Source organism: Myotis lucifugus, unplaced genomic scaffold, assembly GCF_000147115.1.
Source record: "Myotis lucifugus unplaced genomic scaffold, Myoluc2.0 scaffold_19, whole genome shotgun sequence".
Lineage (NCBI taxonomy): Eukaryota > Metazoa > Chordata > Mammalia > Chiroptera > Vespertilionidae > Myotis > Myotis lucifugus.
In genome coordinates this window covers 9256811-9274519 of record NW_005871067.1, presented here as the reverse complement: position 1 = coordinate 9274519, position 17709 = coordinate 9256811, and the positions used below count along the sequence as shown (strand labels likewise).

The 17709-nt window shown below is 42.3% G+C and overlaps 1 protein-coding gene across 4 annotated transcripts in view; it reads right to left on the bottom strand.

Moving 5' to 3' along the window:
• The window catches only part of PROSER1 (proline and serine rich 1), a 77871-nt gene that overhangs the window by 44227 nt on the left and 15935 nt on the right, over positions 1–17709 (bottom strand). For all 4 annotated transcript variants that reach the window (XM_023751254.1, XM_023751255.1, XM_023751256.1 and 1 more), the window contains 4 exons: positions 11214–11324; positions 5669–5752; positions 4207–4285; positions 3539–3634 (listed from right to left, as the gene is read on the bottom strand). In XM_023751254.1, the coding sequence (XP_023607022.1) occupies positions 3539–3634; positions 4207–4285; positions 5669–5752; positions 11214–11324 (370 nt within the window). The remainder of the gene's footprint in view (positions 1–3538; positions 3635–4206; positions 4286–5668; positions 5753–11213; positions 11325–17709) is intronic.

Here is a 17709-nt window from a genome sequence, read left to right as displayed (position 1 = left end):
CCATCACCAAACCACAAGAAACCCCCCTCGTGGGGAAAACATATTTGCCCACGTCATATCTGATAAGGGCTTAATCCCCCAAAATTTATAGGGACTCCATCCAACTTACCAAAAGGGAAGATAAACAATCCAATCAAAAAAATGGGCAAAGGATCTAAATAGACCCTTCCAAAAGAGGACATTCAGAAACCCAAGAGACATATGAAACCATGCTCAAAGTCCCTAATCATCCCGAGAGATGCAAATCAAACCAACAATGAGGTCCCTGTCAGAATGGCCATCATCAACAAATCCACAAATCAACAAACCAACAACCACCAAGTGCTGGAGAGGATGTGGAGAAAAAGGACCCCCTTGTCCCCTGCTGGTGGGAATCCAGACTGGTGCACCCCCTATGGAAGCCAGTATGGAGGTTCCTCAAAAAATTGGAAATGGAACTCCCATTTGCCCCTGCGATCCCACTTCTAGGAATATATCCCCAAGAAACCAGAAACCCCAATCAGAAAGGATATATCCACCCAGATGTTCATACCAGCCCAATTCCCCATAGCTAAGATCTCGAACCACCCTAAGTGCCCATCAGTAGATGAATGGATTAGAAAACTGTGGTACATCTACCCGATGGAATACTATGCTGCTGTTAAAAAGAAGGAACTCCTACCATTTGCAACATCATGGATGGAACTGGAGAGCATTATGCTAAGTGAAACAAGCCAGTCAATGAAGGAAAAATACCACATGATCTCACTCATCCGGGATAATAAAGACCATTACAAACTTTTGAACAATAATAGATACAGAGGCAGAGCTGCCTCAAACTGATTGCCAAACTGCAGTGGGAAGGCCAGAGAGAGTTGGGGGGCAGGAGGGAGGGGAGTAAGAGATCAACCGAAGGACTTGTATGCATGCATATAAGCATAACTAATGGACATAAGACACTGGGGGGTAAGGGAGGGTAGGGGTGTGTCAAGGGCGGGGGGGGAAAAAAAGGACACTTATGTAATACCCTTTGTAATACTTTAAGCGAAAAATAAAAAAATATTAAAAAAAAAAAAAAAAAAAAAAAGGAAAAAAAAAAAAAAAAAGAAAAGAAAAAGAAAATCACAAAATCTGCTTGAGAGAAAATAAGCCCTGGGGGAGAAATGCTACCACTTGACAAGCTATAAGGACATACGTAAGACTTAAATTTTTTTTTTAGTATATTTTATTGATTTCTTACAGAGAGGAAGGGAGAGGGATAGAGAGCTAGAAACATCAATGAGAGAGAAACATCAATCAGCTGCCTCCTGCACATTCCCCACTGGGTATGTGCCCGCAACCAAGGTACATGCCCTTGACCGGAATCGAACCTGGGTCCCTTGAGTCCGCAGGCCGATGCTCTATCCACTGAGCCAAACCGGTTAGGGCCATAAGACTTAATATTATAAAAATGTCAATTCTCCCAAAATTACTATATAATTATATACACATAAATTCAACTGTTTTTAATTGAGTAAAATGATCTTAAAGTTCAGAGGAATGAATAAATTTCCAAAAATGGTTTAAAAATATAAAGAGACGGGGGGGGGGGGGGGCATAGGGAGATATCTGTAATACTATCAACAATAAAAAATATTTAACAAAAATAAAAATATTGTTAATCAAAGCTAGCTTTATTACATACCAAAACATACTTTAAATCTGCTAATCAAGTGAATATGGCATCATTATAGCCTAATATAACTATACTAGAGGCTCAGTACACCAATTTGTGCATGGGTGGGGTCCAGCTGGCCCGAACTGATCGGGGCCAATCGGGCCAGGCTGGCCCGGAGGAGGGGACCCAGGAGGTTGGCAGGCAGGCCCTGCCCGATTGGGGTGGGGAGGCCGATCAGGGGGAGGGGCCGTCGGCGTTTGGCTGGCCCTGCCCCTGGTCGAACTCCCAGTGGAAGGGACAATTTGCAAATTAGCCTTTTATTATATAGGATTGGACAGAGTAAAATAAAAAACAGAATTAGAGCCGTATGTGTATATGAAAACTAAAATCTGATATTTTAAAGCAGTAGAGAAAATAAATTAGTGAATAAATGATGCTGGCCTAAATGACTATCATCTTGGGTGAAAAAATTAAGATGAACCTCTATATCACCCCTATGAGTACAAATTCCAGATGAAGTAAGAGTCTCACAAGACCTAGATTACCTGGTCTATCTAGAGTTAAGAAGATATGAATCAAGATAACACGATTCCAGCTTTTCTTTCATAGACTCTATTTTCCTATGCAAAAAATGTAAAACTCGTAAAGGTAAAAGGTACCATAAACAAAAGCAAGAAATAAAATAACGTATTTTGAAAATAGTGTTTTGCAACTCTCATCAACCAGAGTACTCAGCTGCAATCAACAGAACTATTCTGGCTAGTAAAATAGAAAAAGAATTTATTAAATGCTATTAAGAAATTTTGAGTCTCTAGGAAAGCAGATAAAAAATTAGGTTCTACCCCTCCCCTAAACATTTATAAAAATAAATGGCAGTGGATTAAAAGCTACACATTAAAAAAGAATCACTATAAAAGTAATTAGAGAATATAGATGATATTTTCATACTGTTGGGATGAGGAAGGGTTTCCTGAGCAAAAAATAAAACTCAGAAGAGTCAAATAAGTAATAGCTGATTAAAATAAAAAACTTTTGTAAAAGACACAAATGAAAACGTAAGCTAAATCAGCCTTCTTAGACTGGCAAAAGTCAAATCATAGATAATATCCCATGTTGAAAAGATGTGAAGAAACTGTACACTATATACTCTCATTGGCAAGTATAAATTAGTACTCTTTTTGGAGAACAGATTGGCAATATCTATAATAATAAAAGGGTAATATGCTAATTAGACCGGACATCTTCCGGACGTCATTCCGGTCGTCCTTCCTGACGATGCCAGGGCCAGAGGGAAGCCAGCCCAGGTCCCTGATGCCTGCAGCTGGCCCGAGGGGAGCCAGCCCGGGTCCCAGGTGCCTGCCAGCGGCCAGAGAAGGGAAGCCCAGGTCCCGGGTGCCAGAGGGAAACGGTGCCGGCATCCGGGGGAAGGAAGGCCTACTCTTGCACGAATTTTCGTGCATTGGGCCTCTAGTATAGAATAAAATATTTATACTTCATATCTCATGTTCCCAAGAAAAAGGTTAACTGGAAAGTGCTGGGGAAAGAGTTTAAACCCCTCTAAGCACCTCCTTATAAGACTTTCTTCCCCATGGTAGAAATAATTTGCGCAAATGGTAATGTCCATTAAGTGAATTATACTTTTTCTGCCAAAGTTTCTTGCTCATGAGAAATGATTCTTATTTCTACAACCTGCTCATGTTCACACATGTAGGCGAAGAGCGCTCTAGGGAAATCTCCATATCACACTTACAAATGTAAGAACTCCTTACTTGGATTCATCATTTGGCTCTTAGTTTGTGCTCCCTCTTTTATGACACACCATTTCAAACAACTATCCCTTCCAAGTATACATTTGTGTATGAATAATTTATTTATTTTGAACACCCCATAACATTAGTTTACCTGTTCCTGCTGGATTAGGAGTATATGGAGGTGGAGGAGGTACACCAGGAGCTATGACATTGGCTAATGGTACTAGACCTGCATTGTTATAAGCACCTAAAATAAAAATATAATAGAAAAATATATAATTTATTATCATTTTGTGGCCAAGAGTTCAACTATATTAATGCACCTATCTAATTTATTTTTAAAACTGTAATATAATAGAGTTGCATTTTACGTGAAGGTTTGGTACTGGATTAGGTGAAAATAGATCAAATAAGATAATTAGAGATTCTTATTTCCAACACTGCATGCTAACTCCAGGCTCACTAAATGGCATGGCAGGCAGAACCTGCCATACTTAAATTATTTTAAGTGCACTACGGATGCCTCTGAATACCAACTATCAAACAGGGATTCAAGATGATTTACCAAAGAGAAAACCCATGATAATAAATAAAGTCTAAAAATAATCTATAATTCATTTAGCAAAAGGAAAATATCCTAAGTAAATTGTCTGCTGCATTGTTGTAGACCAAAGCACTAGTTAAGCTGACTGTGGGAAAGTTAACAAATCACAGAACATTTTATAGGTGCTTGAGATTTCCCAAGTACATATACCAACATTTACTTTTAATAAGTAAAGAGCAAAATGAAAAAGTGTAAAACATGAAAGAACTCCTTACTTGGTGTAATAGTTGCATGTGGCCGACATGGAGGTATTGGATAAGGAACGGGTTTATGTGGATTGTATGTTGAAGGAGGCTAAATGAGGGGGCAAAGTACAGCAGTTAGAAGAAAATCAACTAAGCAATCTGCTGGCAAAACAAAATGTAACTTGTTTCAAAATATTTAGTCCAAAGAGGCTAAAAATGCCCAGCAAACCTAGTGCTACTGGACTAACACATGGCACAAATAAGGAAAATTTATTTGCTTTAAAACATGTGGTTCTTATTAAATTCCAAAGGTAGATTCTGCTCAAGATTGCTACAGAGGTGTTTATTTTTTATTTCAGCATCAAATCATCTCCAGTGAAGGGTCAGATCTTATCCCAAACAGCAAATTTCTCTCTGATCTGCATAGTTTAATTCAAGATTTCCTACCTCTTCCTATGTAACAAAAGAAATCCACTAGCTTTTGGAATTAAAGCTATCCAAGAACCTTCAAAATCCTCCTAACTTATTAGGAATTCATTCATCTTACCTTCTTTTTTCCTTTTGAAAGAAAAAAAAAAAGCACTGTTTTCTTTAGCATTCAGCATGCTGACAAATGTAGCAAAATGTAGACTGGAATTATGAATTCCGTATTTTAGTCTTTTCTGCCTTTTGAAACCCACAAGTCTTTTATCTTTGATGGAACTTATATACGTAATAAAGAACGTAAAAGAATTGGTCTCTAGAGAAGCAGAGGTATCTAAAAAGCTAATCCAAATACTGTACTTTTATGAGAGAGAGACAGAGAGAGAGAGACTCATATGAATGAGCAAGCACACCTGCTAAAGAGAGCGTACACTTATATCCTTGGTGCATAAGGGCTCTACTGACAGTAAAAGACCCAGATTCTTTCTAGCTCTCATAATGGCAGTCCTGTATGATGCACTAGTCTTGTGCAAAAATTCTGATCTGTAACTATTTTTCTATAAACAACTGCCATGGGAGCTATCAGGTGGACAGGCAGGAACTGCAAGGTGGCCGTGTGGAGGCCTATAGTACTTCAATTTTAATGATCCCTCAAGCCACCGGTTGTCTTCTGTTCAATTTATATTCCAATCAATTATTATCACTCCCTTGAAAATATTCTTAGTCTCCTTGCTCTGTCTTGTTTTACTAACACTAATACTAATTTGGCCAAACCATAATCTTAAAGTGAACCCTCCATACTTTATACCTCCAAAGGAACAGCTAAACGTGGCAGGAGAAAAAAATAAAAACAAATTATGTGTTTTCACTTTAAAACAAAACATTAAATTCAAAAGGGTCCTTAGCAATATTAACTAATTATACTATATTGTCCTAGGCCAAGCATTTCCTGAGGACTTTAGTATACTTTGAACTTCCCAACACACAAAAAAAGAATTTATGCTTTGAACAGAAAGAAAACTACATGTAAGAGTTATGACCTGTTTCATCATTTATTTTCTAAACATACTGGTTTGGATGGTCCAAGAATCCGTGCAGCTATTCCTTTGCCTTCATTGGTACATTCTTCACCATCTTTTTTCAAAGGGGTTCCCTATTAAAAAGAAAAAGAACTGAGACTTTTAAGAAACCCTAAAACAAAAACGAAACAAAAAACCCTCACTATATAGGCATACCTCATTTTATTGTACTTTTCCTTTATTGCACTTCACAGATATCACATTTTTTACATCAAAGGCAAACCTCCACCAACAAAAAGATTAAGGCTTGCTTTATTGTGGCACTCCCTTTATTGAGTCTGGAATTGAACCCACAATATCTCAGAGGAATGCCTGTATTATAGTGAAGAAAAGGACCTGGTAGGCATTTAAAGACTTGGATTCCAGATTCAATCCTGCGCTGGATGCATGACCCTGATAAGTTCCTCATCACTCCTCTGCCATGGAATCCTCAAAACAGGTACAGGGCCCCTCAGAAGTACACACATAATAAGAGAACAGGATATAGCATGTTTTAATTATTTTCCCTCCACAACAGGTGCAACCAGAAATAGACTTCCAATGCTATAGTATATGTAAGAATCAAAGAGCACCTGTATTACAGTTGAAACATGATGACAAAAAAAATGGTGTTCTCTATAAGCATTAAACATGATAGTTTATACTGTACAAGAGCAAATGAGACCTCACTCAAGGCTGCTATAATTAACAGACCAGAATAAGTTGAATATTAGACTGTGTCAGCCTAATGGTGTGTGTCCCTAAATGGTTGGAAGCCAACTTCCAAGATGGTGCCCAGTGATCCTCACCTCCAACATGCTCTGTTCAGTCCCCTTCCAGAATGAACAGGGCTAACCTGTGCAACAAACAGATATTCCAGAAATGATGGCATTTGACTTCTAAGGCTAAGTCATACAAGACAACAGATTCCACTTATCTTCTCCTAGATGATTGGCTGGTGGAAGTCAGCTGCCATGTCATAAGGTGCTCAACCAGCACTATGGAAAAGTCCTTATGGTAAAGAACAAAGACTTCTTGCCAACAACCAACACTAATTTGCCAGGCATGTAAGTGAGCCACTTTGGAAGTATAATCAGAAGCTCCAATTAAGCCTTCCGATAACTGCAGCCTCATGAGAATCCCTGAGCCAGGACCAAGCTAAGCCACTCCCAGATCCCTGATTCATAGCAACTGCATGAGATAATAAATGTTTTCTGTTTTAATTCACTAAGTTTTAGGTTTATTTATAACACTACAATAATAAACACCATTCTTTGAAACAGCTTACAAAAAAGCTTAGAAACACTGGATGATGTAAAAACAAGTTTCTTTCTTATAAGACTTCTCAGAGCCTTTATTATACAACTAGAGGTCTGGTGCACAAAAATTTGTGCAGGGGGGGGGGGCTTTCCTCAGTCTGGCCTGCGCCCTCTCGCAGTCCAGGACCCCTCGGGTGATGTCCACCTGTTGGCTTAGGCTCGCTCCCTGGGGGATTGGGACTAAGCTGGCAGTCAGACATCCCTCTGGCAGCCCGGGAGCCCTTGGGGGGAGGGGGGTCCACCTGCCAGCTTAGGCCCGCTCCCCAGGCATCCTTAGCACTGCCGAGGAGGTGAGAGAGGCTCCCGCCACTGCCGCTGCACTCACAGCCATCAGCCCAGCTTGTGGCTGAGCGGAGTGCCCCCTGTGGGAACACACTGACCACCAGGGGGCAGCTCCTGAGTTGAGTGTCTGCCCCCTGGTGGTCAGTGCACGTCACAGCAACCAGTCGTTCTGCTGTTAAGGTCAATTTGCATATTACCCTTTTATTATATAGGACTAAAGGCCTGGTGCACAAAATTTGTGCACATGGAGGTGCGGGTCCCTCAGCCCAAACTGCACCTTCTTGCACCTCCATGGAGCAGGCCGAAGCCATCAGTCGGACATCCTTAGTGCTGCCGTGGAGGCGGGAGAGGCTCCCATCACCGCTGCTGCGCTAGCCAGCCATGAACCCAGCTTCTGGCTGAGCAGTGCTCTCCCTGCGGGAGCATACTGACCACCAGGGGTCAGCTCCTGCATTGAGCATCTGCCCCATGGTGGTCAGTGCGTGTCGTAGCAACCGGTCATTCTGCTGTTCTGTCGATTTGCATATTAGCCTTTTGTTATATAGGATAATGTCTTATTATGGGCAAGGCCTCTAATTCAATTTTTTTTAGGTAGTTAAAGGGAGGGGCAGAATTTTCACTTGAGCCTGAAGCTATAATTGCCCTTAGCTCAAAAATCTGCATACCACTGAGACACATCTTGGTGAGGCTCATTCTAAACCAGGGGTGGGCAAACTTTTTGACTTGAGGGCCACAATGGGTTCTTAAACTGGACCGGAGGGCCGGAACAAAAGCATGGATGGAGTGTTTGTGTGAACTAATATAATTTCAAAGTAAACATCATTACATAAAAGGGTACGGTCTTTTTTTTTGTTTAGTTTTATTCATTTCAAACGGGCCGGGTCCGGCCCGCGGGCCGTAGTTTGCCCACAGCTGTTCTAAACCCATACACTGTTCTATTATGTGTATAAGTATTGGGAGCCATCTTATCTCTTTAGTGAGAGGAACCTTTTGTTATGTTACAATGACTAACTTTATCTCATGAGTTGTGTTTTGGCTTCAAGCCTGCAAGTATTCATGCAGCAACTTCAGCGCTTCTGTTCAATATTTACCTGGCATATCTTTTATTTTATTTTCTCTAAATCTTTCTAAATTTTTATGTATTAGATAGGAATAGCCCATGGACACAGACAGTAGTCTGGCTAAGGCCTGGAAGGGGTGGGTGCAGGGTGCAGGAGATCAATGGGGGAAAAAAAACAAAACTAAAACAAAGGGACATCTGTAATACTTTCAACAATAAAGATATGTTTTAAATAAAGAAAAATATCTTAGTTGAAAAGAGTTCTATGTGAAATAATATAATTGTTCTACACTGTACTTTATATTCTCAACTCCTCTCAAAGAGATATTAATTGACCCTATGTCACTTAATATTAACTGACCCCATGTTCAATGACTGCAGGACTGACTTCCACCACACCGACCGAGCACTGACTGCCATGGGGCTGCGATCAGACCCTGCTTTTTTCTCCCGGTCTGTTCCAGGCCGAGGGTTCCGTCTCCGTGAAACCCAGGTCAGTCTTTGCATCGGGCAAGTGGAATCGCTGAGGCCTACTTGAGAGTCGCCAAGGCTGGGAGCGTGATCTCAGAATAGTTAAAAACACGTTCATGAAGGGATGCTATGGGTTCTCATCAAAAGCCCACACATGCCTGTGCTCCACCAACAGGGTTGCTTTAACACAGAAGACTCCATCCGCAAGCCCACTGGCTCCAGGAGTGGGCGGGAGGTTGAAAAGTGGCCATGGGTAGATGAGGCCGGTGCCAGGCGACCTGGCAGGTGTCAGCGGCTTGGCTGTCTGAGCCCCAAGTGCAAGGAGACAGGCTCTGACGTCACCACCGCGCGGAGGATTTGACAGCAGTGACTTCAGAGCTTGTTGCTATTTTGTTTTATTTATATCTCCTTTTCCCTTTAAACCTCTAGGTTGCCTTTGTTGGAGAGAGGAGCAGCCTTTGCAGCCTCCTCGGTGGAGAGCAGGCCTTCGATCTGGGTTCACACGCAGCCAGACAGAGTCCTGTTTAGAAACACGTGTGGGTCTTGCATTATTTGCTCTGTTACCGATAAAGAGGGTTTTAGATTCTGGCACGTAAATATGTTTCCTGCTTATCCACGACGGCAGGCTGAGCGCAGCCACAGGCACAGCCACAGTTCTTCACTCCTTCGCAGGCCTCTGTCCAAGGGCGGCGGTGCAGGTGCTTCACACAGGGAGGGGAATGGAGAGCTGGTGGGGCAGCCCTGCTTTTCCCAGACCTTCTGTCTCAGCCCCCATCTTCCTGCTCCGGGTCTGTAGGGTTTTCCTTTTGAGGTGGATTCAGGCGTCTGGGGGGACATGTTTATCACACGCTCTTTTCCCGTGTGGGTGGTCAACAGGGGGGTGTTCCTGAATCAGGCTTCCTTCGGCATTGCAGTGGGGGGTGGGGAGGGGAGACAGCATGAAGGTGCAAACACAACCCGTGGGGACTTCTCGCTGAGCGCCTTCTGTATACCTTCTGTATACCTGGTGGGCGTCTCCCCTCAGAAAGGGCGCTCCCTATGTCTGTGACCAGTAGGTGTGTGTGTGTGGGGGGGGGGGGGGGGGACGTGGATGAGGCTGGTTGGCTGCTGCAGTGCCCTCATAGCCAGTGTCAGCGGGTGGGGCAGAGTACCTGGGACCCTGGATTCCCTCTGGGGTTTGCAGAATCGCCCCCTCCCTTTGTTCTCCCATTCTCTACGGAAGAGGCGGCTGTTGGCAGACAGCAGGTAGGATGGATCCACCATCAGACCTACCGCCCAACCTCCAGGAAGGTTTCCTGACCCCTCTGTGTCCCCCGCTCACCTGAAGCCCCTAAAATAGTCGGGGTGCCCACTGTTCAGAGGCTCCCGTGAGCTCATGGAAGTGGGCCCTTGGTCATCAGTTTTTATTTTTTTACTACATTTCTTCCGTGTGCAGTGTCACACTTCATCTGGAGCAGGGTAGGCTCAAGTGACCTTGTGGAGCGTCTAGGGAGGGGAAGCAGCCACAGTGCCATGGTTGTCAGTGCCTGCAGCTCCGGACCACCCCACTTGGTTTTAAATGCAAACCCGCCTTGGACAGGCCTTCAAGATCCTTTTTCCTTCTGCCTGCTCACATTCAAGTGCTGGCAGTGCTGGTCCCTTGGTGCCTGGCCTGTCCTCTTCAGATTCAACCTGCAGGACTACAAAGGAAGCCAGTCCAAGGGATGGGAAGCAGCCTCAGTGCTGATCGTGATCACGGGGCCGCAGGCAAGGCGAAACCTCCGATTGCGATCACTGGCTGGGGGATGGGCAAAGGCCGCCCCAGTTCTCCCATCCAGGGCTGGGGGGCAGGGCAAAGGCGGCCACCCGGCTCTTGCCTGCCGCCTGGGTTTCCGATCACCAGTTCTTCCGTCCTTCCCGTTTCGCCTCCCATCATTGCGACTATGTATGCAAATTAACCGCCATCTTACTTGGTGGTTAACTGCCATCTTTCTTGGCAGTTAATTTGCATATCGCCCTGATTAGCCAATGGGAAGCGTAGCGAAGGTACGGTCAATTACCCTTTTTGGTTTTATTAGATTAGATGGGATTTTCCAGGAAAAAAACATTGCATATAGTTTTCCAAACATACTTAAATGTGAAACTGAGGAATACTGAGAGATGTTCTTTTACTAAATTTAAATCAGTACTTCTAAAATACTTGGAAAAACAAAACAAAGCAATATCATCTTCTTTGCTATTTGGCTAGTTCTTTACATTTTACAAACATACTTTAATGTAGTTTATATATCAACTTTCAATATATGAATTAAGTTGCTGACATAACAAAATTCCTTTTCTTTGCAGAAGCCTCATCAACTGGCATTTTCTTTAAATATCATAACTATGCTATATTTAATATTTAGCCACAAGAAGTTTCAAATATAGCTATAAAAGTATGCTTACTGGGAAAATTCCATTTATGCGACTAGGTTTTCCTTTGGGATATGGATTTCCTGGAATTGTTCCACAGGAAGATATCATAGCATGCGGAGCTTTGCAGCCTCCTTTGAAAGCCTGTAAAATAAAAAAGCAGAGTGGTGAAAAAACCCACACAAATAAACTTATAAAATTAAGTATCCTGGACTTTGGAAAGTCCTGCTGAAAAACATGAATTAAGGAACAGCATCCCATTCAATCTGTTCTTATATCAATCAGCACTTACAATGGTAAACATGACCAAAATTAGTAAGTAAAAATCACTTTATTTAAATGGAGTTATTAAAATGGTAACATAAAGTTTTTAATGTCACAACTAAGACTCAAAGATATCTTCACAATGCATTTTGTAAACTGTGTGCAAAAATGTCCATTTACTATTGAATATGTTCCATTTCTCCAATGACCAAGAAATAACATTGTCCAACTCTATAATCATCAACCTCATGTTACAGACAAGGCAAGGAGATCACTTAGATCAGTGGTTCTCGACCTTCCTAATGCTGCGACCCTTTAATACAGTTCCTCATGTTGTGGTGACCCCCAACCATAAAATTATTTTCGTTGCTACTTCATAACTGTAATTTTGCTACTGTTATGAATCGTAATGTAAATATCTGATATGCAGGATATATTTTCTTTGTTACAAATTGAACATAATTAAAGCATAGTGATTAATCACAAAAACAATATGTAATTATATATGTGTTTTCCAGGCGACCCCTATGAAAGGGTCGTTCGGCCCCCAAAGAGGTCACCACCCACAGGTTGAGAACCACTGACTTAGATGAAAGAAACATGGTTTCCATTCTGAAGAAGTTTATAACTTAAAGGAGGAAACAGAAACAAATAACATGGGGCATGGGGTCTCTAAAGAGCTGTAATGTTAAAAAAAAAGCAGAGTGTTCAATTTAATGTTACATAACTTTGATATATATTGAGGGATGGGATTTTGTTCTGGTTTAGTATTTTATCCCCAGCTTCTAAAATGATGCTTAACACATATTGAGTTACTGACCAATAAATACTTATTAAGTAAATGAAAAATACTGTATTAGGTGACATACATTCCAATAGATTTATACTATGTTATAGGAATATCAAGTTATGTATAAACAGTTCTATTTAAAAATATGTATGATACTCTACATATTGTTGTAGAGATACAGTAGTTTTATAAATTCATTCACACATATCATTAGCTATATAATTCAGCCTACTACTAATACCCCAATCCTAAAAATCATCTCAATTTGGAAATATTATGAATAGTACAGAAAAAATGCCCTTATATATTAATTTGTACTTTTCTATTTATTTCCACAGAATAAATTTCCAAATAGCATTTGTGGGTTAAAGATGTGAACATTTTAAAGGCTCTTCAAGTTTACCTTCCAGAAACACTGTACATTGACACAGAACACTCAGACCCAGATTATTTCTGAGAAAGAAATGACATGATCAGAATGTTTTATTAGGAAAAAAACTACAGCAGAGAATGTTTGATGCCTTAAAGAACTTAGTCAAGGAAACCAATGAAGAGCTTATTAAAGAAATATGGGCTAGGGAAAAACAAGATGGCTACATAGGTAAACACCGGAAATTGCTGCCTCGCACAACAAATTCAAAAATACAACTAAAAGACAAAATGGACATCATCCAGAACAACAGGAAGGCTGGCTGAGTAGAAATTCTACAACTAGAAGGAAAGAGAAAAGCACACTGAAACTCAGAGGAGGTGCGGAAGTAAAGTGCAGAGGTACGGAGGCGCACGTGCAAAGGGCTGGCAACTGAAGATGTGGTTGTCTTTTTCAATCGGGAGGGAGTCTCAAGCTCCCGACGGCTCTGAACTCCAGTTCCGGGCGAATCTCTGCGGTCCCAGACTCATTTGGGGAGAAACTGGACTGTCTAGCATCGGTCGGAACTCGAGGGCAGCTTTCTCTCAGAGGTGCTTGCAGCGATTACCGGGACACTGAGACTCGGGGCCTCTTAGGGTAGGACTGAGGATCAGCCATAGCTGTTTGCTCCGCCCTGTTGATTCCCTGAGACCCCGCTCCACGCCCCGCTGTGCGCAGAGGCTTTTGCATATGAAAGGCCTGGCCCTTTGCAAACTAAAATTACCTAACAAATTGCAGCTGGGTCAGAGAGACCCAGAACTTCCAAAAGAAGGCCCAAGACCCCACAGCAGCTTGCATAGCTTTACAGCTGGGCCTCATCTAGGCACCTCCAAACCCCAAACAAAGAAGAGGAATCTGCAGATCTCTCCATAGCTCCTGCTGGGTAGCCTCAGGCAGAAGCTAAATAAGCACCTCCTTAGAGATCCAAGAGCCAGTGTACCCAGTGGTCAGAGTGGGACCATCCAGATTACAACTCCTCAGATCCATAAGGGACACACTCAGGGGGCAGACTCAGTGATCACCAAAGCCCCACTGAAGCAAGTCTTGCCCCATAAGGGTGTCTCCAGCACAGAAGTTCTCCCACTGCAGAAAAAGCTGATTCTCACAGCCAATTGGCCTGGAGGTCAATTCCTCCCAGTGATACCAACAACAATCAAGGCTTAACTACAACAAGACTGTGCACAAAGCCCACAAAGGGGTGCACCAAGAGTGTCCACCTCAGGTAATTGGGGAAGCTGAGCCACTGGGCCCTATAGGATACCTAGCACAGAAAGCCACTCTATCAACACAGGGAAGCATAAAAAATGCAGAGACAAAGAAACAGGTCACAAATGACAGAAATGGAGGAAAGCAAACTACAGGATATAGAGTTCAAAACCACACTTCTAAGGTTTTTCAAGAATTTTCTAGAAACCGCCAGTAAATTTAGTGAGACCCTCAAGAAATCTAGTGAGACCCTCGAGGATATGAAAAAGGACCCAATAGAAATTAAGCATACACTGACTGAAATAAAGAATATTATACAGAGTTCCAACAGCAGACTAGAGGATCGCAAGAATCAAGTCAAAGATTTGAAATATGAAGAAGCAAAAAACACTCAACCGGAAAAACAAAAAGAAAAAAGAATCCAAAAATATGAAGATAGTGTAAGGAGCTCTGGGACAACTTTAAGCGTACCAACATCCGAATTATGGGGGTGCCAGAAGAAGAGAGAGAGAGAGAGAGAGCAAGATATTGAAAACCTATTTGAAGAAATAATGACAGAAAACTTCCCCTACCTGGTGAAAGAAATAGACTTACAAGTCCAGGAAGCACAGAGAACCCCAAACAAAAGGAATCCAAAGAGGACCACACCAAGACACATCATAATTAAAATGCCAAGAGCAAAAGACAAAGAGAGAATCTTAAAAGCAGCAAGAGAAAAACAGTCAGTTACCTACAAGGGAGTACCCATACGACTGTCAGCTGATTTCTCAACAGAAACTATGCAGGCCAGAAGGGAGTGGCAAGAAATATTCAAAGTGATGAATAGCAAGAACCTACAACCAAGATTACTTTACCCAGCGAAGCTATCATTCAGAATAGAAGGTCAGATAAAGAGCTTCACAGATAAGAAAAAGCTAAAGGAGTTCATCACCACCAAACCAGTATTATATGAAATGCTGAAAGGTATCCTTTAAGAAGAGGAAGAAGAAGAAAAAGGTAAAGATACAAATTATGAACAACAAATACACATCTATCAACAAGTGAATCTAAAAATCAAGTGAATAAATAATCTGATGAACAGAATAAACTGGGTAATATAATAGAATAGGGGCATAGAAAGGGAATGGACTGACTATTCTCGGGGGGAAAGGGGGGGGGGGGGGTGCGGGAAGAGACCGGACAAAAATCGTATACCTATGGATGAGGACAGTGGGGTGGGGGGTAAGGTTAGAGGGTGGGGTGGGAACCAGGTGGAGGGGAGCTATGGGGGGGAAAAAGAGGAACAACTGTAATAATCTGAACAATAAAGATTTAATTTAAAAGAAAAAAGAAATATGGGCTCACAGAAAGAGAAGTCCTCATAACTTCTGGCTGTAAAAACCAGTGGGAATTGTGGGTGAGTGAGAAGGAGGGCTGCTGGAGTCCCAGGCAGTTCCTCTTAAAGAGCTTGTACATGGATTTACTCCAACTCACTCCCTCTGAGCTCTAGTGCTGGGGAAGCAGCTTGAAAGGAACCAGAAACATATGGGTAGGAACTGAATTGTTTAGTATCAGGCCGAGAACTGAAGGGTCAACTTTCTGCCAGAAAAGAAGTACTGGCAGAGGCCACTGTTCCTTTTTCTGATATTTTCCCTCTCTCCAAACAGAGCCAGTAGGTGGGCACCATATCTGAGTCTCCATCAACCTAGCTAACACTGTCTGCCCTCACCTAATGATTCCCTGAGACCCCACCCCACCCAATTGTGGGCCCATCCAAGACATTTCCAGTGGCTTTTCCATACAAATGGTCTCTCTTGCCTCATGCTTCAGACTTTCCTAAAACCTGTCAAACAAGCAGCATCTGACTTATGTATATGCAGTACCTCTTGCTAAGTGACCCCAGGCCAACCACTAGTGGCTAATGGACTTGGGTTTGCAGCTTGGCCTTTCCTGGGCACCTCCAATCCCAAGACAAGTAGCAGCCATCTGCAGATAACTTGGTAGCCCCAGGCAAGGCACATGTATTAACTGACCTTGCTCCTCCTGGGAGGCCCCAAAGTCAGTGTACCCGGTGCACAGCTTCAGATCACACCAGATTACCTCCCTACCATCTACACAAGAGCACACTCAGTTGCAGACTCAGGGAACACCAAAGCCCCAGTGAAGCAAGTCCTGCTCTGTAGGATCAACTCCATTGTAGTCACAGAAGGTACTCGCAGCCAATTCCTTCCAGTGACACCAATAGCATTCATGGCTCCACTACATCAGGACAGTGCACACAGTACACACAGGGGTGCACCTGGAACACCCAGCTCCTATGACTGGGGAGGCTGAGCCAGGGCCCTACAGGATAAGGTCACTCTACCAAGTCCAGGAGATATAGCAGCTCTACCTAATACATAGAAACAAACACAGGGAAGCAGACAAAATGTGGAGACAAAGAAACAGGTTCTAAATGAAACAGGAGAAATTTCCAAAATAAGAACTAAATGAAATGGAGGCAAGCAAACTACCAGATACATAATTCAAAACAATGGTTATAAGGATGCTCAAGGAACTTATTGAGTGAGAGCTTCACAGAACTTAGTAAAGTAGATACATTCTTTTAAAGATCAGAAAGAAGACAAGGATGTTTACTCTCACCATTTCTATTCAACTTGTACTGGAGGTTTTAGCCAGGGTAATTAGGAAAAATATATATATATTTGCAGATAACATGATATTGTATATAGAAAATCCTATATTGTATATAGAAATTCTTTTTCAACATCATGAAAAAGAACATAGAAACCAGTCAGAAATGAAGGATATACTAATTGAAATAAAGAATAATTTACAAGGAATTAACAGTACAGCAGAAGAAGCTGGGAATCAAATCAGCAATTTGGAAAATAAAGAAGCAAAACCACTCAATCAGAACAGCAAAAAGAAAAAAAGAATCCAAACCAACTGAAGATAGAGTTGAGGAAGGATGGTAAGAAGTGCAGAAAATTCCGTGGCAAGTGGAATGAGGAAACTGACAAAGATAACTGAACAAACTGGCCAAGCAATTTATAGCCAGATACAAAAGGTCACCTTCCTAGAGATAACATCTAGACTTCAGTTATTTTTCAGTTCCAGTCCCAGAAAAGCAGCAAAGCCAGTTGGGCAAAGCCAGGACCAGTTGCAATGACTAATGAGACTCTGCCCTGGTGCTGAACAATCAATGGCAACCATGACCCTGAAAAGAACAGAAAAAGCTGATGAATACTCTATTGAGACCCTCCCCTAAGACTTCTCTAAACTCCCAGCCTTACACCATCAAAACGAAGGTCCTAGCACATGCTCTCCCTCCCAGAGGCATACCCACATCTTTCCCTTTCAAACCCTCTTTTTCCCCCACAGGCATGCATCAACTAAACTGTAATGGACCCCACAAGACTTGCAACCAGGGGAGCAATGGGCAGCAGCAGCTAATCCCAGGCAAACCCTGTGAACCTGTCTCCAAGGCCCCCTCTCTTTGACTTTCCAGTGAGCTGACACCAGCCCAGCCCAGACATTTATTTCCTATAACATTTCTAGAGAGCCAAAGCAGCCCCTCCTAGGCTCTCCTATTGCTTCTTCTAGCCTAAGCCCTTCCTTCTTTCACTGTCGCTAACTTTAATAAATGTACTCTGAAAATCACCTGAACTTGTATTATGAAATCTTTTCTGTACAAAATCCAGAATCCACACACTACCAGCCAGCCCTAGGAAGAGCTGCTCTGGGCTAGACTCCTTTCCAGTAATAATGTAAAGAGTCTCTGGCACAACTTCAAGTGTACCAACATTGCATCATGGGGGTATCGGAAGGAGAAGAGAGAGAGCAAGAAATTGAAAACCTATTTGAAGAAAAAAAAAATG